The 21,200-nt window shown below is 57.1% G+C and overlaps 3 protein-coding genes and 1 non-coding gene across 4 annotated transcripts in view; 2 read left to right on the top strand and 2 right to left on the bottom strand.

Moving 5' to 3' along the window:
- Positions 1 to 4,035: 4,035 nt before the first annotated feature.
- SPRG_30056 lies at positions 4,036 to 4,108 on the top strand. Its single transcript has one exon. It is a non-coding gene; the product is annotated as a tRNA-Arg (tRNA).
- Positions 4,109 to 4,219: 111 nt separating this feature from the next.
- On the bottom strand, positions 4,220 to 16,975 carry SPRG_05399 (hypothetical protein; the record flags this gene model as incomplete). The annotated part of the gene is made up of 7 exons (XM_012344644.1): positions 4,220 to 5,413; positions 5,458 to 5,623; positions 5,666 to 10,509; positions 10,533 to 11,924; positions 11,975 to 12,229; positions 12,276 to 12,864; positions 12,909 to 16,975. 7 exons carry the CDS (start codon positions 16,973 to 16,975, stop codon positions 4,277 to 4,279), a joined length of 12,450 nt encoding a protein of 4,149 aa, XP_012200034.1. The 3' UTR covers positions 4,220 to 4,276.
- A 405-nt stretch (positions 16,976 to 17,380) lies between these two features.
- On the top strand, positions 17,381 to 18,132 carry SPRG_05398 (hypothetical protein; the record flags this gene model as incomplete). The annotated part of the gene is made up of 4 exons (XM_012344643.1): positions 17,381 to 17,737; positions 17,786 to 17,870; positions 17,918 to 17,956; positions 18,002 to 18,132. The coding sequence occupies 4 exons, from the start codon at positions 17,381 to 17,383 to the stop codon at positions 18,130 to 18,132; spliced, it is 612 nt and encodes a 203-aa protein (XP_012200033.1).
- Positions 18,133 to 18,139: 7 nt separating this feature from the next.
- SPRG_19863 (hypothetical protein) overlaps positions 18,140 to 21,200 on the bottom strand; it is a gene marked incomplete at its 5' end in the record, with an annotated part of 30,543 nt that continues 27,482 nt past the window's right edge. The window contains 10 exons of the mRNA XM_012344704.1: positions 18,140 to 18,663; positions 18,713 to 18,790; positions 18,843 to 18,885; positions 18,936 to 19,378; positions 19,426 to 19,917; positions 19,968 to 20,029; positions 20,075 to 20,422; positions 20,466 to 20,584; positions 20,631 to 20,775; positions 20,822 to 21,191. Coding sequence (XP_012200094.1) covers positions 18,180 to 18,663; positions 18,713 to 18,790; positions 18,843 to 18,885; positions 18,936 to 19,378; positions 19,426 to 19,917; positions 19,968 to 20,029; positions 20,075 to 20,422; positions 20,466 to 20,584; positions 20,631 to 20,775; positions 20,822 to 21,191 — 2,584 coding nt within the window. The 3' untranslated portion in view covers positions 18,140 to 18,179. The remainder of the gene's footprint in view (positions 18,664 to 18,712; positions 18,791 to 18,842; positions 18,886 to 18,935; positions 19,379 to 19,425; positions 19,918 to 19,967; positions 20,030 to 20,074; positions 20,423 to 20,465; positions 20,585 to 20,630; positions 20,776 to 20,821; positions 21,192 to 21,200) is intronic.

Raw genomic sequence — 21,200 nt, 5'->3', positions numbered from 1 at the left:
CAAACTGCGCTGCCGTCCGCCATCGCAGGTGCACACGCTCCACTCGTGGTTGGCGCTGCGCGCATCCATGCCAGAAGCAATCGCTGCGCTTGCACATGGAATATGCCCCTACCGCGCCTCATCACCACAGACTACGTCTTCGACCACCTCTCCGCACCGAGCCGCCACATCGCGGCCAATCGCGCGCACACTATCCTAACGCATTACTGTGCACTATCGCGGGTGCACACGCTACACTCGTGTTGGCACATCGATACCAAAAGCACTCACTGCGCTTGCACATGGCCTGTGCCACTATCGCGCTACCGCGCTGGATCCGGCTATCGCCGGATACACTCGCTTCGCTCGTGACACGCTGCACGGATCAATTCCCATTAAGTGCGTTTCATCGCAGCTCCTTGGCTTCTTCAATCGCAGTCGCTGCTGCCGCGACCCCCGCACGCGCGCGCCCGACACTGGCGTCCCGACCATACACCAAACACATGCTCACCACACAGCAACATCAACAAACACATCGAATGCACCAATCTACGCATTCGCACGCCGCTTCTATCACTTCCTCCAAGTTTTCTGAAATTGCTTCATTCGACGCTACGTGGCGTCTCGAGGCATTATCTTTCATAACGCCATTTGTGTCACACATTCGGCGCATTTATTAACCATCTAGCGTCCATATACATCATGTCGTACCTCGTAGAGGCCGTGTCGCGACGAGAAGCAGCACACTTGTGCGTGTTCCAGTGACAAATTTCGCAAAAGAGCAAATTCATAGATATTATGCACATTTGTTGAAGCTTCTCATTGTCACCATTAGAAGACGTCATGTACACGTTTCATCTTCAGCAAGATCAGTGTCAATCGAGCTCTATCCCGTCCAAAATATCAAAGAACGCGACTTTTGGTCATTTCGAGACTGTCGGATGAATATATCCTGCTAGACAACTCTATTGGCGATGCAACGAGGTGTTTGAGATCTCCAAAGATTCTCTAAAATATGAGCGATTTGAGCGATTTGTTTTCCGAGTCGAAATTTGGTGCGAGCCCAGGAATGAGGAATGACGAAAAAAAGAAATTGGCTCGAAAAAATACTTGTTTCAGCAAGGAGAGCTGAGCTACTGATGACAAAATTTGGTGTGAATAACGTGGGAAATGAGTGATAACTGTGTAAAGAACGAAACTGCTGTGCAAAAAGGGTCTGGAGTGTTTTGGTGCTGGTGTGGTCATAACATATGGTGTTGATGGCGCAGTTGATGGTAGAAAAAGATGCAAAGTGTATTGGTTTTGTCGTGGATAGAGAAGGGATAAAATGATTGGAGAATGGGGTATCGATCCCCTACCTACCGCATGCGAAGCGGACAATTGACAATGAGCTAATTCCCCTTTATATTAAAATATACGCATCCGGGCCATCTACACACCAACACATACACTTTACTGCATTAAAATCGACAATACACACCTACGATACACCAAACACATGCTCACCACACAGCAACATCAACAAACACATCGAATGCACCAATCTACGCATTCGCACGCCGCTTCTATCACTTCCTCCAAGTTTTCTGAAATTGCTTCATTCGACGCTACGTGGCGTCTCGAGGCATTATCTTTCATAACGCCATTTGTGTCACACATTCGGCGCATTTATTAACCATCTAGCGTCCATATACATCATGTCGTACCTCGTAGAGGCCGTGTCGCGACGAGAAGCAGCACACTTGTGCGTGTTCCAGTGACAAATTTCGCAAAAGAGCAAATTCTAGATATTATGCACATTTTGTTGAAAGCTTCTCATTGTCACCATTAGAAGACGTCATGTACTACATTTCATCTCAGCAAGATCAGTGTCAATCGAGCTCTATCCCGTCCAAATATCAAAGAACGCGACTTTGGTCATTTCGAGACTGTCGGATGAATATATCCTGCTAGACAACTCTATTGGCGATGCAACGAGGTGTTTGAGATCTCCAAAGATTCTCTATCGACATGCAAATATGAGCGATTTTTTCCGAGTCGAAATTTGGTCACGCGAGTCGCTGGCGCCGTAGCGAGCCCAGGATGAAGGCAGGCAAAAAAAATAAACTCGAAAAATACTTGTTTCAGCTTTCAGCAAGGAGAGCTGACAAAATTTGGTGTGAATAACGTGGGAAATGAGTGATAACTGTGTAAAAGACGAAAACTGCTGTGCAAAAAGGGTCTGGAGTGTTTTTGGTGCTGGTGTGGTCATAACATATGGTGTTGATGGCGCAGTTGATGGTAGAAAAAGATGCAAAGTGTATTGGTTTTTGTCGTGGATAGAGAAGGGATAAAAATGATTGGAGAATGGGGGTACACCCAGTAGGGCGCATGCGAAGCGGTCGCTCTACCATTTGAGCTAATTCCCCTTTACATTAAAATATTTCATGTATTGTAAAATTTCCGACCAAATGTATTGTAAAATTTCCGACCAAATTTGTCCACTTGACCTACCATTGTCGGGTTAAGATGCGGATACCTACTATACTGTCGATGCTTACTAGAGTAGAAGTATTTAGGAACAAGACCTCTTTTTGGTTCGGGCCCCACGGTGGGCGATCACTACTTTGTTTTATCTATTGTAATAGACCTTGCGCGAGCTATCCCTTGGCGAGTGGGGTCCACCACGGGTTGGATCTCTCCGTGCGCAGCTCACTCCCAACGACCAAGTGCAGCTCCCAACACGCCCACGCATTCAGGCTTAGCACTACTGATAACGCGGAACACGTTGATATATTGTTATAGACGACCCACTTCAACAACAACAAGACCTCATATTGATACGGTATACTAGTACACATCAAATTTGTTGATGCAAGTGAGCTCTATCGATCGTGCACTTGCGTCATTGCCGCTGTATTTTCCAAATAGCAAACGATGATGACAATTATAAGTTGTTCATCTGTCAACACGATTCTTCTTGTCAGGCGGTGAATTACCGGGGTTACCACTCTGGGTTTCTTTTTCCATGTTGTCCATCGTCGAGCTACTTGATCGACCAGCAGCATCCGCGGTTGTGAGCCAGACCCGTGTTGCGGAGTTCCACTTGGATGTGACCGTGGGCCGACCTGGAGCTACAGCACCCGAAGGTACACAGGGGGTGCTCACTAGAACTCGCGGGCTGGTGGAAGTCGTTCGCTTGGCGACCGACGCGAAATGTCGGGTGGTCTAATGTTGATGCAGGTTGAATCCTCGTGGTGCCAACACCGGTCGAGTTGTTTTGTTTTGGCGTCTTGGTCGGTCGTCATACAAGAAAATGTTTTCGTTTGGCGCAGGGCATGTTGACTTGTTTTTCTTCTGGAAAGTGTTTTCGTTTTGGCGCAGGGCATGTTGACTTGTTTTCTTCTGGAGGCGTGGAGCTGGGCGGTTGGCTGGATACATTTGTTTTCGTTTTGGCGGCGTGGCGCGTTGGATTTGAATTCTTTGTTTGGGTCGATGGCTTGGGTTTCGGGGTCGGATGATATGGATCTTGATGCTGAAGGTTGATGGCTGATGGCGTTGGCGGTGGCGGTGGCGGCGGCTGGTTAATTTGTGCTCTGTGCTCTGTGCTCTGTGCTCTGTGCTCTGTGCTCTGTGCTCTGTGCTCTGTGCTCTGTGCTCTGTGCTCTGTGCTCTGTGCTCTGTGCTCTGTGCTCTGTTCTCGGTGCTCATGTCGGTTCTGTGTTGGATCTGATGTTCGTTGTGGTCCCCCTGACCGTTGTTGTTGTTGTTGTTGGTTGGCTGGAGCATGTCGTCGTCTTCCTCGGATACGTCGTCTTGTACAGCGTGACGATGAGATTCTCATCGCGTCGCTTGGTCTGATGGCGCGGCTCGCAGCGGGCGAAGGCGTCGACTGACGAGGCCTCCGTCTGCCGCGGCCTGGATGACCAACGGCCGCGCCTCTGAGGACGCACGGCTGGAAAAACGCAGAATTAACTGTCAACACGATTCCTTGTTATATTACTTGATGTGTGATTGCCAAAACTATAGTATCTGTGAATATAGAGTTATACACTGATTCATAACGGTGTAAATCAGGCTTGGCTGGCGCAATGGATAGCGTATCAGACTTCGAATCTGGGGGTTGCGGGTTCGAGTCCCGCGTCGAGTATTTTTTGGTCACTTTTTTATATAGGGCGAAACCAAGCCGTCGTCCAATGCGAGCCCATATCTCATCTCACCAACCTTTTCTGAATACTTCTCTGGCAGGTGCACACGTAGAGTGACCATTTGTACAAGGTGTTTTTAGCAGCCGTAAAACGACGAGGGCGCCTAAAGTTTAGTAGCGCAGCGCACAGAAGCACGCAACGCCAGCCTTGATCCAGTACTCTTGGTCGCAAAAGAGGACTTGCGCATTCGTCTCGGAGACGAGCGAGTTGCGCCAGATCGTCGGCCGGTTCGACGGGATCTCGATCCACATGACAAAGTTGGTTGAGTGTCCCGTCGTCGAGAGCGTGCCCGTGCGCGTGAGGATTTTGTACACGGGGCAGCGGTAAATGCCGTTTGCGGGCGCCTCGCGCTTCTGCTGCGGGTGCAAATGCATGAGCGGCATCTTGGCAAAGAGCTCCTTCGGGAACGGGTCGTCGAGCGACGCAATGTCCTTGTTCCAGCGCGCGCCCTCGAGGAAGAGCCCGTAAATGTAGCAGCCCTCGTCCGGCCGCGTCGTTACGTCCGCCAACTCTTCTCGCATCATGAGGTATTGGAACGAGAGCGTGTCAATGGGCAGTTTTTGGCGGCGTGCGTGGTTCTGGATGATGCCCGTCATAAAGCCCTGGGGAAAAAAGAAGCCCGAAATCCAAAACACGATCGGGATGCCGTGGTCGATCCAATGACTGATAAAGTGGAGGCGCTCCAGGAGGTCCGCGACCCACGACGTGAGCGGCTTGAGCGAAGGGTATGCCTTGGCTTCCCAGAGCAAAGGCACTTTTTGGTCGTAAAGCGAGTTGCCCATGGCTTCGAGCTCGGCCGAGAGCACGATGAGACCGCGGAGGCCGCGCTGAACTTGCTGCAGCGTCTCCTTCATGACGGTCAAGAGCTTATTGAAGCGCTCAACCTCCTGCGCGAGCACGGTATTCATCGACTCGGTGTACGAGACCGCGTACTTGACTTGGACAAACTCGAGGTCAAAGTGGGGCGGCAAGCTCGCCTCGATGGTCGCGGCCGCGCTCGCAATCGTGTCTTCGCGCGAGAGGCCGGCGCCTGCGCTCACGCGGGGCTGGAGGCTCAAAATGATGTCAAAGACGTCGTAGGTCTCGGCTTGGGCGCACGTAATGTTGGCGTTCTCGTGCATGCCAAACACTTCGGGCTCGGGGTTGATGGGCAGACTGTTGATGTACTCGACGTACGAGGCGTATGGCGTTTTGGGGTTGGCGGCCAACGAGTAGTAGACGCCACTGGTCGAAAATTTGTACCCGCTCTACGCCCATTGAAACGTGTTTTCGAGACGATTTGCAGCGGTACCTCAAGAATCGCGGGGCAAAAGTACGTCATGAGAATCACGTCGGACGTTCGCATGTCCTTGTCGTCCGTGATGCGGCCGCCGTAGTTGATCATGCTCGTCATGACCTGTAGCACTTCAAATGGCACCTTGTCGTACGTGTCGAGGAACATTTCAAGTTGCGCGACGCTAGCGGCATATTTAAGTACCAAGATGGAAGGGATCACGTACCTAATGTCGAGGTCGGTCTCGTTGAACGAGTACGGAATGTTCCAGCCGAGCGCGCCAAACCGCTTGCGCTCGCACACGATCGCGTGGTAAAAACAGAGCCCAAAGAGGAGCTTCCGGAACACGTCGGGCTTGGCCGTCACGCTCAAAGCGTCGTCGTTGAGTTTGTAGTAGGTGTTTTTGAGGTTGGCGCGCAGCCCTTTGGGTGCCTCCTTGGTCATTTTGACGCCGTTCTGGAGCACCGAGGTGGGAAAGACGGGCGTCGGCATGCTCGTGAGCCAGAGTCGAAAATCCACGTGCAGCTTGGCCGGGTCGAGCTCTTCGCAGATGCGCTCGAGATCTGGCATCCAGCTCAGCGCCAAGTGGCAGTTCTGGAGGAGGACCCACTCGCCTTTCTGTACCGCATTCTCAATCAAGCGCGCGGCCAGCGTGCCTTGGCCTTGACCGAGCGCGATACTCTTGAGCTTGGCGTCCATTTTGGTCGCGATCGCAAACGTCAACAAGTCCTTGGCCGGGTCCGAGCCTTGCGACAGCACGAAAATAAGCGGCGACACGGGCGTCGAATCCTCGAACGTCTCTAGCAAGTCGAACGGCGGCGGCTCAATGAACGGCTGCCCGAGTTTCTCAACCACCAAGTTCTGAATCCCTTCCATCATTTTGTCGGGGCGGAGACTGCGGAGGACGCAGAGGCGCTGGAACGCGTCGAGCTTGGTCTGCCACCCGCCGGGAAGCGGCACGACGTGCGGCTCGGGGCTGTCAAAGAGGCCTCGGTACACCGCCTTGTGCGCCGCAAATGCCTCCGTAAAGCCCTCAAAGGCCGGTAACGTTGCGAGTCGACAGAGCTCTGTCCACGCGTAGCCTTCGAGCCACGTCGGCGCCGGGTTCTCGACCGTGAGCGTATTGGGGGCCATGCCCGAGAGGAGGAAGCGCCACTCGAGGCCGTCGATCTCGTTGTTGCCCATGAGAATCTTGATCGTGAGCAGAAACGAAAAGAGAAGCTTGTGCTTCTCAAAGAGCGACCGGCACACGTTCTTGTAGATCGAGTAGGTAAAGTAATCGTTGAGGTTTTGGAGCCGCGTCGCGAGCTGCGGTGACGGCTTGGCGGCCAGAATCGACCGCACAAAGATCGACGTGAACCACGGGAGCGAGTACTGGTACATCGGGTCGACCCGCGCGAGGTCGGCAATACAGAAAAAGAGCAGCGCCGCACGGTAGGCGACCGGGCGGTACCCGTCGCTGCGTGCGTCAATTTCCTTCTCCGTCTCTTCGGCCTCCTTCATCTTCTCCACGACGACCGCCGACGTTTGCTTGGAGGACGCGAGCGTCTCGATGAGATTCGTGTCGTCGAGGATGTTGCCTTGCGAGTGCGAGAGAAGGTACAAGATCTGGTTCTCAATTTCGTACAATTGTCGCTTGGACGCGGCGTTGGAGAGCACGAGTTCGTTCTTCTTTTCGGCGAGCTCGGGCATCTCCTTTTGGACGACGACGTTCAGCAGTTGTTCTTCGAGGCCCTTCATCGTGATCGTAAAGTTCAGCAAGCTCACTTTGACGCAGACTTCGGGTGGGTAGTGCGGGTTCGCGAGCTTGGACGTCATGTAGAACCGAAAGCTCTCGTTGTACGGAATGACGTTTTCGCCGAGCCGGATGACGTCTTGGCCGCCTTGTTTGAACTTTTGCTGCAACAGCACTGGCTCGAGCGCCGCGTCGAGCTCTTCCGTGACGTTCTCAAGCACGACCCATTTGCCAAAGCGGATGCCATTCTCAAGCGCGCGCAGGAAGTTCTTGTCCGACTGCTTGACGACGTCCATGCCGTTTTCGCACAGCGCTTTTTCCTTCCCGAGGTTTTTAACAAACCGATTGGCCTGGCCTTGCGGGTCAATCAGGAGCGGCCACCGACGCGCGCGGGACATGATGATGCCGTTCTGCGTCGAGACCGTGTCGGTCGGCAGACCCGCAATCTGCCACGTGCGCAGCTTGACAGGATCTTGGAGCGTTCCGACGATGCCGCAGCCGGCCGAGTGCGGCACGTGATAGGTCACGAGCGCGCCATGCCAACTCGAGACCAAGTCGTCCCGAAACTCGGCCGTGAAGGCGCCGAGGTAGCTGATCGTACCCGCACTCACGAGCACGTCGCCTGTGAGGTTGACGTAGTCTTTTTCAAGTTGCGCGACCGTGGCCTTCCAACGCGTCTCTTCGCCGCCGAGGCCGCCGATGAGCTTGTCGGCGTTCGAGAGCTGCACTTGGCACTGAATGACTTTGGCCGCGAGCTCCTCCTTCTTGGCGATCGCAGCGTTGTAGCTCGCCTCGAGCTCGGCGAGGCGGTCGGTCACCTGCTTGAGACCGGCTTGCGCGCCGCGGAGGATCTCCATCGTCGCGTCGAGCTCGGTCTGCGCTTGGGCGAGCGCCTGTTTCTTGGGCTCGACCGACTTGGCAACAAAGTAGTACGTGTACATGGCGCGCGCCCACATGCAAATGGCCGTGCACGCTTTCGAGGACTTTTCAATCGCATCGGGCGTAAAGTTCGGGTCGTCGATGTACGGCTGGACCTTGGCGATGACCGCATCCGGAATGTTGTCTTTGTCAAAGCCCATGAGCGACTCGAGAAACTTGTTGGCGTTCGCGAGCACGACTTTTTGAGCCACGTCCCAGAAATCGGCAATCTTTTTGCCGGGCTTGTCCGGGTCGGCCTTCATCGTGGGCTTGTGCCCAAAGAGGAGGCACACCACCTCCATGGTGAGCTTGACGCCGCCCGGCGGCGTTTTCAGCGACTTGACTTCGTCAATGTCGGCCTTCTTAAGCTTGTTCAAGCACGCCACCGCCGCATCGAGCGCGGGGAGAGCTTCATCGAGGTCCTTCTGGGCCGAGTCGGCAATCTCCTTGGTCGCGCGCGCTTTGGTCGACGCACTCTCCTCCTCCTTCTGAACGACTGCTTTCGTCACGTCGGCCTCGGCGCGATCCTTTGTGATTTGAACCATCATTTGCTCGACTTCAATCTGGGTCGCGGCGAGGACCGGCTGCAGCGCCACGAGCTCGTCTTGCATGGTCGCGACGAGCACCTTGGTTTCCGAGAGCTTGTCGACGCCGTTTTGGAGGCGGCTTTTCATCGTGTTGACATCCTCCCGCTTCGAGACGAGCACGGCTTTGAACGTCGCGAGGAGCTCGAGGTACGACGTGGGCGTGACGTAAAAGTACCGTCGCAAAATCGAGTAGTACTCCTTGCTCTTGTGCTCGACGCTCTGGTGAATGCACTTGATGACTTCGACGAGGTGCTGCATCTGGTCCGGGGACCCGAGCTGGAGGTTGCCGTCGCTGAGGATCGCGGTCGCGACCGAGTTGAGCGCTTCGGCGGGCCACTCGCTAAACCAGTCGATCGTGCAGCAGTTGACGAGCGACGGAAACATGCGCAAGCGATCGCGGAACGCGTTGCCGATCGGACTCATGCAAATCACGAGATGGATGTTTTTCCGGACGCGCACAATGTACTGCGCGAAAATGTTGGTTTTCGTGGGCGGAATCGACTTTTTCTGGCAGTCGGCCTTGCACGCGTTGACGATTTGGTCCATGTCTTCGGGGCCATAGAGGTTCGGGACCGAGCCCGAGTTGAGGACGCCGTTGAGATCTTCGAGCATCGTCTCGTTGACGACTTGGACGTCCGAGAAGAGGAAGACGACCGGGCTGTCCTTCAAGCCCGCGAGCAAAAGACAGCGCTTGACGTCGTCGCGCCACTCGGTCATGCCGTAGCCCTTGACGATCTCGACTTGAAAGCACTTGTAGCCAGCCATAAAGGTCGCCAGCTTGGTGAGACTCTGCCGCCCCGAGCCGCCGACACCCAGCAAGAGCGCATTGCCGAGGGGTTGCCGCAGAATGCGTGCGATCCGCGAGACGTGTTCGACGGCGTCAATGAAGAGCACGAGCGGCATCGGCGTCTTGGACTCGGCGTTGTGGTCGGCCAAATATTCTTCGACGATCGGGAGGAGCTTGGCCACGTCGACGACTTCTTCGTAAATCTTGGGGTCGGCCCCCGGCACGAGGTAGTCGCCGTAGAGGAGGTACGGGGTCGTCACAATCGATGCCAAGTCCGTGTCAAACGCAGTTGCACACGTCGTGGAAAGCAGCGCCGCAAACCACGCGTGGTCGTCGGCGCACACCATGCGGTCTTCAAACACGCGCTTGTTTTCGTGCACCCAGAGCCGTAGAAAGCCATGGGCGTCCGTCACCTTGCGCGGATCGCACATCAAACAGCCCTGAAACACTTTGGCGAGGTCGCGCAAGTTGAACGTGTAGTGCGATTTCGCCGGCGTCGGCAGCAGCTCCTTGCAGATGGTATTGTAGACCTCAATTGACGCGGTCACGATCGGCGTTTCGAGCCGCTGGACCTCGGCCGGGAACGCGCTCAGAAAATTATTGAGAATCGTGGCAAAGATGATGGCCTTGTTGTCGTCGCCGAGCTCGGCGTAGCACACGACGTTAAAGTGCCGGAGGAGCCGCATCGTGATCGGGTTGCGCCCGCCGCCCGGCGGCCCCATGGACGCGACAAACTGCATGTCAATGATCGCGCGAAACTGCAGCAGCTTGCGGTCGTACCACCCGCCTTGGTCAAACCACTGCCGAAGCAGCTCCAACGGCGGCTGCGCAAAGTACTTTTCTCGCTTCGGCATGTTGAGATCGTCGACGTACACGACAAACGTCTTGCCGGCGGGCGGTCCAAACACGCCTTTTCGGCGCTTCTCCATCTTGCTGTCGAGGAGATCCTGGGTCTGGTTTGCGCTCGTTTGCGCCGAGAACGTCATGGCCACGGGCATGTACTCGCTCGGCAGCGACGACAAGAAGCGCGCGATGTTGACCGTCTTGCCCGTCCCGTCGCGCCGACCATGAGCACGTGCTTGCCCGTTTTCACGAGCTGCTCGAGGAGGTACGTGTTGCGGACACTGTCGGACGTTGGCACGACAATTTCAGCAAACGAAATGCCGGACGGGACGCGGTACACGGGAATCGTGTCCATCCAGAAGACCCACTTGTGCTCCTTCATCGAGTAGCTGTAGTCGTACACGAGGCCTTTGGCCGGGAAGAGCGTCGCCGCGTTGTTGGCGAGCATCTGCAGCCGTACGTACGCATCAAAACGAAGGCGCCCGAGGTCGTTCGTGGTCGCGCCAATCGACCAGATCAGCGAAAACAGAAACATGGGCTCAATGTCATTTCGGAACGCTGCGTCGGGCGCTATGGGCTCGGTCGCCAGGTACGGGCCGAGAAAGCAGTTGAGAAGACTTAGAAGCGACTGCGCGAGATTGTTGTCGATCGTCGGCACCAGCTCGATGAGATAAGACCGCATAAAGATGACCGCTGCGTGCAGATAAATGTCAAAGAGCCGGAGAAAGCTCGGCGCGTGGACGCTCAGCGTCTTTGGGAGCTTCTCGAGCCAGCTCATGACGAGTGGGTTCAACCCGAGCGTGCTCGGCTCCATGTACACCATGCCGGTGCGACTCACGGTGGCCGGCGACGCCACGGAGAGGTCCTCGACCTCAAACATCATGGTCATCTGGTAGGACATTTGAAGCATCTCGCCCGAGTTGAGGCACAGCTTCTTGTTGTCGTCCAACACTGTGTTCATGTTTTCAATCCAAATCGCATCGACGGGCCCGTCAAAGATGATCCACTTGCGGTCCGACTTGGTGCACGACGCCGCCGTGCGATACAAGGTCGAGAGAATCCCGTCTTGCCACTCGTGCGTATTCGCGTCAAACTCGCCGTAGAGCTGGCCCATCGTGATGGACTTTGGGTTCAGCTGGTACTTGATGACTTTCTCGTACGCAAACCCGGGCTCGTTGCGGCTCTTGAGCTCCGAGAGGGCTTGGGCGAGCACCTCAATGTTGCACGACTTGCCGCCGCCCGTCGCGCCGACGACCATGAGACCGTGCCGCACCACGATCGTCTCGTAGAGCTGGATGCACTTGGTGAGAAAATACGGCACGGGCTGGAGCTGCATCTTTTGCGTCTGGAGCTTAATGACCGAGATGAGCGCGCCGAGGTCGATGACCGGCCGCTGCTTCCCGAGGAAGAGGTCCGAAATGATGCCGTTGAAGAGCGGAATGTCGTGGGCCAAAAATTTCGGCAAGTTGACGTCTTGGAGGGCCCGGAGTAAGAGAACATCTTCGTCCATGTCCGGATCGGACCGCTTCAAGTTGCCCGCGGCCGTGATGACCGTCTTGACAGCGCGCATCCCGTAGTCGTAGTGGCACTGCGACGAGAGCTGCTCCGAGCAGAGCTACGGTTCAAAACGCATTGAAAATACGATTCTTCCATCGCTCAAAATACCTTGAACGTCGTGACCATCTTGGCGCCGAGGGCGTGGGCGTCGGCAAAGCCGTAGGCGAAGAACATGATTTCGCCAATGAGCGCGTAGTCGGGCACCATCATCGCGACGGGGCGGAAGAGCGCGGCGAGCGAGTCGGGGAGCTCGGACCGCCCGGCGTACCCCGGGTTCATCGTGATGAAGACGCCAAACTGGTCGCTGAGCTTGATGTCCGAGTCTTCAAACACGATGCGCTTCTCGCCACGGCGAATACCGAGCTAGAGACAATATATCAAGATACCAATCTATCAATCTATCGAGTACCTGGAGCGTCATGACTTGCTGGCCCACGACCGAGAGCACTTCAATGTCGATGCGGTTAAACTCGTCAAAACACGCCCACGCGCCGCAGGACGCCAGCCCCTTCATGCCCATGTTGGTCCCAACGATCAAGTGAGTAGCTACGTGGTACCTTGAAAACTTGCCCATCGCAATAAAGTCGAGGCCGTCCGAGCAGTTGAAGACAACGCACTGTTTCGCCAGCGCTTTGGCCAGATCTTTGGTGGTTTCCGTCTTGCCCGTGCCGGCAGGACCGGCGGGCGCGCCGCCGAGGATCATCTGGAGCGCCCCCATGAGCGTCAGATAGCACTTGTCCGTGAGCGGTGTAATCACGAGCCGGAACGAGTTGCCGAGGTACTCGTAGCCGTACGGGCGCTTGGACGTGACCATTTGCGCAAACAAGTCGTCGTCCCAGTAGTACTTGAGCTGCGAGCTCCACAAAAAGTCGGCTTTCGACTGCACGTTTTGGGCCACGAGCTTCTTGGTCACGTCGCGGGCGTGGACGTCAATGACCGTGAGCGCGCCGAGCGTAATACGCGTCATCTTGTCGAGGTGGCCCCGCACCATGGTCACCCTATGCCACGTTGAGTTGCTATCTTGATACAATCATCGTGATACATGTCGGCGAGCTGGCCGAGCTGTCGGTTGAGCATGAGCTTGACGCCGTCGGCACCGAATTTGTCCATGGCTTCCTCCATCTCACGCGTCCAGTGCATCTGGCTCGCATTCAAGACGCACATGCCGGGCCATTTCTGCACCCACTTGCTCCGGTCGACCTTGATGTAGTCGACGATCGAGCAATGCATCGTGTCGCGGATCGACGTGCGCATCATGTTTTCGACCTCGAGCATCCAGAGCTCGACGTTCTTATTCTTCGGATCGATGGGCTCGTGCATGCGGACGCTCTCGCCCTCGGCCGAGATCATGGCCGTGATCGTCAAGTCGTCTTGAAACTCGACCTTGACAATGCCTTCAAAACACTTTTTCAAGTGCGGCTGGACGAGCTTGACGTCTTTCGACTCGGAGAGGATCGAGAGGAGCTCGTCGTTCGAGAGAAAGTAAAAGCGTGCAAACGACGACCGCTTCACCTCGAGATAGTCGCTCAGCCCCTTCTGCACCATGTCCAGAAACACGTTGCTTTCATGAAACTTTTCCAGCAGCTTTCCCGAATTGCAAAAGTCCACGCAGCGCGGCTTGGCGCGCGCCGACGCGAGCGTTTGGCGCCAGTTCTTGTCGACGGACGCGAACCGCTTGCCTTCTAACGGCAGCTGCTTGTTGATGTCGGGGCTCTCAAAGATCGGCTGCAGATACAGCCAGCTGCGCTGCACCGCCAGCCACTCTTCGAGGATCTCCGAGATGAGCTGCAGCGTCCCATTCCACTCCGTGATGCGCTCCTCAAACGGACCCTTGAAGGACGAGAACATCATGGCTTGCGTCATCGTAATGTGCTCGTCGAGCACGATCTGGATCTCGTCCACGCCTTTGATGATGTACGTGCCCGTTTCGCGGTACGAGAGGATCTGGAGGTCGATTGCTTCCCACTGCGTCTTCATCGCGTTCAAAGCGGCCTCGATCTGGTACTCGCGCCCCGCGGCTTCAGCGACCTTGACGATTTCGTCGATTTGGTCGAGTAAATTGAGCCGGAAAATACTGTTGAGCGTAAAGCTCTCGTCGAGCTCGAGGGTGAAGCCGAGGACCTTGCTGAGCTCGGCCCAGTGCCGCGGCCGCATGCCCGGGTTCCGGAGGCCGAGAATGAGCGGCACATACGGTTTGAACACGCCAACCTGCTCTTTGATGGTCTCGGCGATGCGCGCGCACGCCTCGTTGCCGCTCGCGTTGAAGAACTTGGCGGCCTTGGCGATCGTGCCGCCATACGTCTCGACGGCGCGTTCAATCTCTTCTGCGTTGACGTCCGAGAAGCTGCCTTGCGTCCACTGCTTCCGCGACTGGAGCCAATTGTACGCCGTGCCCCAGAGCTGGTTGTAGGGCTCGAACGTTTTTTTGGCGAGCGCGAGGACGTCGTAGCTCGTCATGTCTTTGCCAAAGAGCACCTCGCGCGAATTGAAGATCGCCGCGTCCGACGACGCTTGGTCGAGCTTTTTCTGGACCGCCATCGCGTGGTGCGCAATGTCCTCGACGTGCGCGAGGTTGTCGTAGCGTGCGAACGCGTCAACTTCTTCGACGAGCGCCGCCAGCGTCTTCTCGAACCGCTCTTGCTCGGCCTCCATTTGCTTGGCGAATTTTGCCTTGCGCTCGTCGAGCGCCCATTTGAAGCGCGCGCTCTGCGTGTGAATGCGCCCCGGCCACCCGAGCACGTTCCACTTGAGCCGGAGGTGCTCGTCCGAGACGAGGAAGCCAAAGTCGTCGACGAGGTCGTTGTTGAGAAGCATGACGCGAATGTCCTCCTGGAGTGGCTGTAGCGTCGCAGGGACCGACGCAATGTACTCTTGGAGCGCCGTCAAGCCCTCGACGTCCTTGGGCGTCACGGCCAAGTTGGCGTTGATCTCGTCAAAACTGGATGTCAGTTTGGTCGCAAGCCGGTAGCAAAAGGCCACTTGCGTCTCGAGGAGCTTGGTGTAAATCTCGGCGTGTTTCTTGGCGAGGAAGAGACGGACGTGACCCACGTCGACGGCGACGAGGCCGAGGTTCACGGGCGTCGATGGCAGCGCCTCTAGAATCAACCGCTCGGCTTCGCGGTGTTTCAGGATCACGCGCCGCAGTTCGTTGATCTCCATCGGCGGCGTCACATCGATTTCGTTCGGATCGTCTTTGGCTTCCGGCGCTTTGAGAAGACTGCCAAGGTACTCGAGCACGTTGAGGTTCAGGAGCGGAATGTGCTTGGCGAGGAGCGCCAAGTACGCATGCATCGGCGACAACGCCTCGGTGAGCGCGACCTGCATCGACGCGACCAGCGTCACAACCCACGGCTCGTCCATGCTCACACACGCAATGGTGTCTTGGTTGGGCCAGAACAGGCGGTCCATCACGATGCGCTCAATGAGCTCGAGAGTCTTGACGCGGTCCAGCGCAAGACCGAGCTGCGACACGACTGCGTCGGCAAACGCATGGGGCGGCGTCGCGTACTCGAAGTCGTGGCCGAGTTCGGGCGCGATGGGCTCGAGCGGGCACGGCTCGTCGCTGTCCCAGGCCGCGATCGCCGCCGCGCGTTCGTGGACCGCAGCTTCGTTGAGAACCTTTGGCGCCCCCGAGATGACGACGTCGACCTTGAAGAGCGCGACGTACGAAGGCTTGCCGTGTGTGTCGACGCGGACGTCGTGGGTGTCGGCAATTACGACGGTCTTGGCACACATGGACTGCACAAAAGCAGCATACGCCTGGAATGTGTCGGTGACAACATCCCGGAGACTGTCTTCAGCGACAAGGTTGACGCGGCGAAGGACGCGGCGCAGCGGCGAGCTCTCGTACACGCTGCGATGGCTCTCGAGGAGGTTGTAGTGCGGTCCCATGTGGTTGATAATGCACTTGGCGGCACTCCGCGTCCAGTTGTCGCGTAGAAAGCGCATCGCATTTTGATTCGCGAGCGTCTGCGCCGAGAGAAAGTCCGGCAAGACGACGGACCGAGGGGCGACTGCGGCGTCGCTGGTCTGGTCCGTCTTGAGCAGCAGGTGCGAGCCCATATTGTTGCACGCGTGGCGGACGTCGAGCAGCGCATGAATCGCTGGTGGGGCACTCAAGAACGAATCAAGCGTCGCGTTGTGACGTCGCTGGTTAAAGTCATAGATTGGCACCTGGACGGTGCCAAAGGCTGGCACATCGGGGACGACGTTTGGTGTCGGGAGCCGGAGCATCGGAAATTCCCGCGCGACGTCGCGGAGGTTCGTGGCCAGCAGAATTGCGTTCATCGTGCGCATGTAGCCCTCGTTGACTTCCTCTAAGAGCTTGGATGTCCGCGCATTCGTCGAGAGCCGCGAGGACGAGAGAGCGAACGAGAGAATGCTGTTGACACGGTCGGCATCGAGCTGCGCCTCGACGTCGGGCGGCATGGATTCAACGTACAGCTCGTAGCGAAGTCGGGCCTCGGCCTCGGACCGTAACGCCAAGGCGGCAGACAAGCGCGCTACGAACGGGGCGCGCGGCTCGGCCTCAAAGCAGAGCAGCACGCGGGGCACGAGCGGCGCCCCGATGCGCGCGCCAGCGAGCCACGCGACGACAAAGACGCTCGCGTTGGCGTCGTAGGCGATGACGGTGCAGGCCGACCAGTGGCCGATGGCGCCGGTGCGAGCGTCCATGGCTAGCGCGACAGCCTTCTTGGGCCCGGTTGTCAGAAAGGCGCGCCCGCCAGCATCGTCGAGGTCGGCATAACAAGCGATGGGAAGCTGCGGGCGCGTGAGTGCATTGGCATGATCGACGAGCTTCTCGACGGGCACGACGGCTTCGAGGTACTCGACGAGTGAGACGTTCTCGGGCGGCGGCGGTGGTCCTGGTGGCGGCGGCCCGCGGTCGAGGCTCGCGTTGGACTGGATCTGCTTGATGAGCTTTTGGCGCGACTTGGACGGAGACAAGGACGGCGCTGGCGCGCCCACGATAGGCAGCGTCAAGTCGGACTTCTTGTTGCAGACGCTTCTCTCGTACGCGTCGAGCTGCCCGAGGACGCTTGCGATCGACGACGCCGGTGATGGCCGCTCCTTCTTGGGCGGCTTGACCGTCGTCTGTGCGTGGAGCATGAGCGCACTAGATGTAGCGTCATTCAACGCACCTTCTTCGAGTTGTTCATGGCGGCAAAGTCAACGCAAGCTACGGTGCATGCAGTGGGCCCGCGCCGGTCGACCTCGCGACGATTCAAGATTGGAAACTCCTGTCGCAGCTCACACCATTTCAAGTAAAAAGATAAATAGTGTAATGTTTAAGGCCGGTGCAGGTGCATTGATCCTGGACAGGATTGTGCTCGCATGGACCTGCATGGCTACTGCTCATTTGATGTGGCGATCGCAGGGCTGTCAAACGATCGCTCCTGTCGTAGTAGATCGGTCGAATATTTAACACTATTTAATTAAGTACACCAAATTATACCCCATGCATGGACCGAAAATACTGTTCATACCTGCATATTGCATTGCGTGGGCAAGACGATGGACGACCTGGACGAGCTCCTGCGCGACGAGGATGAGGACGAAGACGAAGACGACGCCAAGTCGAGCGTCGAGACTGGCGACGAGGACAACGGCGACGATGCCAAGTCCAACGAGAACAGCGAGGACGAGGCCAGCGTCGAGACGCCAGAAGCCGTCGACGCCGGCGGCGAGACGGCAGAAGACGAGCCGTACGACACGGCCGACGACGACGCGCCAGACGACGAAGACGAAGACATGGGCGCCGAGGCTGGACCTATGGACATGCTGCGCTTCATCCAGGCCATGCCCGAGGCCGACGTGCGCCGCCACGAGCAATTCCGCCGGTCCCACTTTGACAAGAACGTCATCAAGCGGGTACGTCGACGCGTCTCTCATGCCGGCGACTCATGAAGGCCATGCTAGTGCATGACGCAGGTGATCGAAGAGGCCTGCGTGGGCGAGCGCCGCGTCCCGCCGGTCCATAACGCCATGTCCATCGTCATGTCGGGTACATGCACCGTCGCGCATCGCCTCGTTCCATCATCTCGTCGCTAGGGCTGGCCAAAATGTTTCTCGGCGAGCTCATTGCCGAAGGTACTCGCGATCATCCATCTTTTCCTTGGAGCTCATGCAGCGTAGCGCGCAAGATAATGGCGCATGCCGGCGACGACGGGCCGATCCGGCCGCACCACCTCCGCGAGGCCCACCGCAAGTACTACAAGCGCCATCCGTTGATCCGCGGGCGCAACCGGCGCCGGCTGCTCAAGTAACTTGTCGCCGACATAAAGAATGGATATGCAATTTCGTCAAGGTATAGCTACGGTCGCGGCGCATCGATGATGTTGTGCACTATCACGTCATCCGCGTCGTGCTTGGCGGTGGCAATGGCGCGGCGCACGGCCTCGAGCATCGCGGCCACCGAGAGCGTCGCGCGGTAGCTCCTCGCTTGCTGCGCTTCGTACACGGCGAAGTTGAAGGCCTTGCGCCAGAGGTCTTTGACCACATGCGAGATTTTTCGTTGGCGCTCGGCGCGGGCGACCGCAAGTTCCTGACGCGAGCGCGTCATCGCTTGCTGGCACATGATGTAGCCCGTGAAGAGAACGCCGCAGAGGTTGACAGCGAGCATGACGTTGATGACGACGTCTTCGTTGATGAGGTCGAGGCCTGTCTCGGCCACCAAGAGCAGCACAATGCCGACCCAGAGCGTCAAAATGATCTGGAACTGCGTCATGCTGTTGACAATGTTGTCGGTCCACTCGTTGTACGGGCGGTAGTAGAGGAGGCCGGCCATGAGAACGACGCTAGTCGGTCGCACATATATCGCTCCTCGGCACTGTACTCGCTTTTTACCTGATCGACATGCTGAAGATGGACTTGACGACGGGTTTGTTTTTGAGAAACATGACGACGCCGTTCAAGAGGAGCTTCCTACATACCATTGTACGATGAGCATTCATGCGGCACGAGAGAACGTCGAGACCGAACGAGGTCGAGCACGTCAAACCACCAAAAGCGCGGCTTGTCTATCGAACAAAACTGCGTAAAACGCATGCGCTGGATCCACGTGGCGTACAGTTGGCGTAGATAAAGCCGACTTTGAGCACGTTGGTCTTGTCGACGAGGTTGAGCATGTGCATGTACTCGCGCAGATACGCGTTCTCGATGGCCGCAAACTCGTTTTCACGGACGCGGATGCCGCGCTCGTTGGCAAAGTACTCGCGCATACGCTTGGTCCACTTGGCGCGCAGCTCGCGGTACCGCGGCTGCTTGAGAATGGCCAGTCGCGCTTCGACGTTCTTTGTCCGGACGCGGTAGACGACAAGGAAGAAGAGCGCCGGGACGCCGACGACCCAGACGCCAACGCACGCGAATCCAATTGTAGCATAGAGCGACCACGTGAGCGTATAGCACTGCAGGCGCCGGTCGAGCACGAGGTACGAGACGCCGCCGACGTCTTGGCAGTTGAAGATGTTGAGGATCGTCTGCGACACCATCGGATACAGCACAAGGAGCAGCCTAGGACATATTGTCCACCAAATTTTTTGAATTGCCCGAAAGTGTACCAGAGAAATTTCTGAAAACACTTAGACCGGTACGTGTTGTAGTTCATGCGGAGCTTGACGCGCGCCTGCCAGACGCGGAGGTTGCTGCGCAGCGTGCGGTCGAGGAGCGCGCCGGAGAGGACGTCGTCGGTCGGGCACGGCCGCGTAATGTGCACGGACGGGAAGATCGGGAGGACGTCGGTCTTGACTTGGGACATACCGAGCTCGCGCTTGAGCCGGCGCTCGTCCGAGGCGAGCTTGTCCATGGGCGAGCGCACGATCGACTGGAGCCGGTGGAGGTTTTGTTTGGCGTGGACGCTCAGCCGATGGCGCTTCTCCATGTAGCGCGGAATGTCCTTGTACACTTGGCGCGAGAATTTATCGTGGACCGGGTGGCCGCACTTGATGCAGTTGCGCGGAATCGAAGAGAGTTTGGCTTCGTAGTCCTTGATGCCGCGCATGTAGCAGTAGAAGAGCGTGCCGAGGAGGAAGCCGACGATGCTCAGTTGGAGCCTACACGTGGGTTTAAAGACATATTGTCCACCTTGTCGAAAGAAATGTACACAAAATCAAAGTAGAAGGTCCGCGCGAGAATGCAGTCGAGGCCCGCAATCGAAATCAAGTCCTACGGCAGAGTAGGTTCGAGGTATCAAGAGACAGAGAGGCGTACGAGGTTGACGGACGAGGACGTGGTCATGGCCCAGTTGACGTTGGCGTTCCAGTTGATCCCATACGTCTTTTTGAGGTTGCCAAAGATTTGGAAAAACCCAATGAGGATCTTGATCTTCTCGGGGCTAAAGTAAATGCTCCCCATGACGTCCACGGGCGCGACGCCAAAGAGGATGGCCGTGTTGCCCTTGGCCTTCTCGGCCGCCTTCGCGGCCTGTTTGGCTCGAAACGCGTCGATTTTGGCCTCGACCCACCGCCGCAGTTTGCTCTTCACGACAGCCGGCGGCGTGTACAGCTTGTGCTTGCGGTCGTGCTGCGCCTTGTCGAGCAGCGGAATTTCCGTGCCGTCCTATGAATGTTGCAGCGAAATACGTACAGTGGAATAATGCTACCTTGAGCGAAAGGCGCAGCGCTACAGCGATGAGCAACAAGAGAAGCAGTGACAAGGTCGGCAAGACAAAGTTGGTCCACGACACCTCGCGCCGGATCTGCGCGTTGACCTCGTCGCAGGCTATGCATCGTCGAGTGCACATGACATGCGACGGGATGGAACGTACGCTGGCAGGATCCGTTGGTTGCGCGCTTGTAGCCGTCTTGACACACGGAACACATGATCTCTTGGTACCCGGTCCCGCAAGGGATCGCCGACGCGTTGTACGCGATCGTGTCGATAAATATATCTTGAGGGCACGCGCCTCGGATCTGCGCGCAACGAATTGATACCTTGACAGTTTGAAAGAAAACGTACGTCACACGCGTAGAACGACATGTTGGTCTGGCACGCAAACCGCCGGTCCGTGGGCCAGTACTTGCTCATGAGCGCGGCGTTGCCGTACTGAATGCACTTGTTGATGACCGATGCGACGTCGATCGTGATGCGCGACCCGAGGGCGCCACCGGCCGCGCTCACTGCGAACGGCAGACACGGGTCGGCCGCTTCCCAGTTGTACGGGTTGCAGTCCGACTGCGTCGTCGACGGCGCCCGGTACGCCATAAAGTCGCTCTGCGTCCGCGGCACGGCGACACCGTACGTGAGTGCGCTCGTACCCACGGGGGTGCCGACGTACTGCGTGCAACTGGCACCCGTCGGGCAGTCGTAGCAGTTGACGCCGTCGAGACTAGTTTCG

This window comes from Saprolegnia parasitica (assembly GCF_000151545.1).
Source record: "Saprolegnia parasitica CBS 223.65 unplaced genomic scaffold supercont2.19, whole genome shotgun sequence".
Taxonomy (NCBI): Eukaryota; Oomycota; class Saprolegniomycetes; order Saprolegniales; family Saprolegniaceae; genus Saprolegnia; species Saprolegnia parasitica.
The sequence above is the reverse complement of the archived record's forward strand: the minus strand, read 5'-3'. Positions and strand labels throughout refer to the sequence as shown.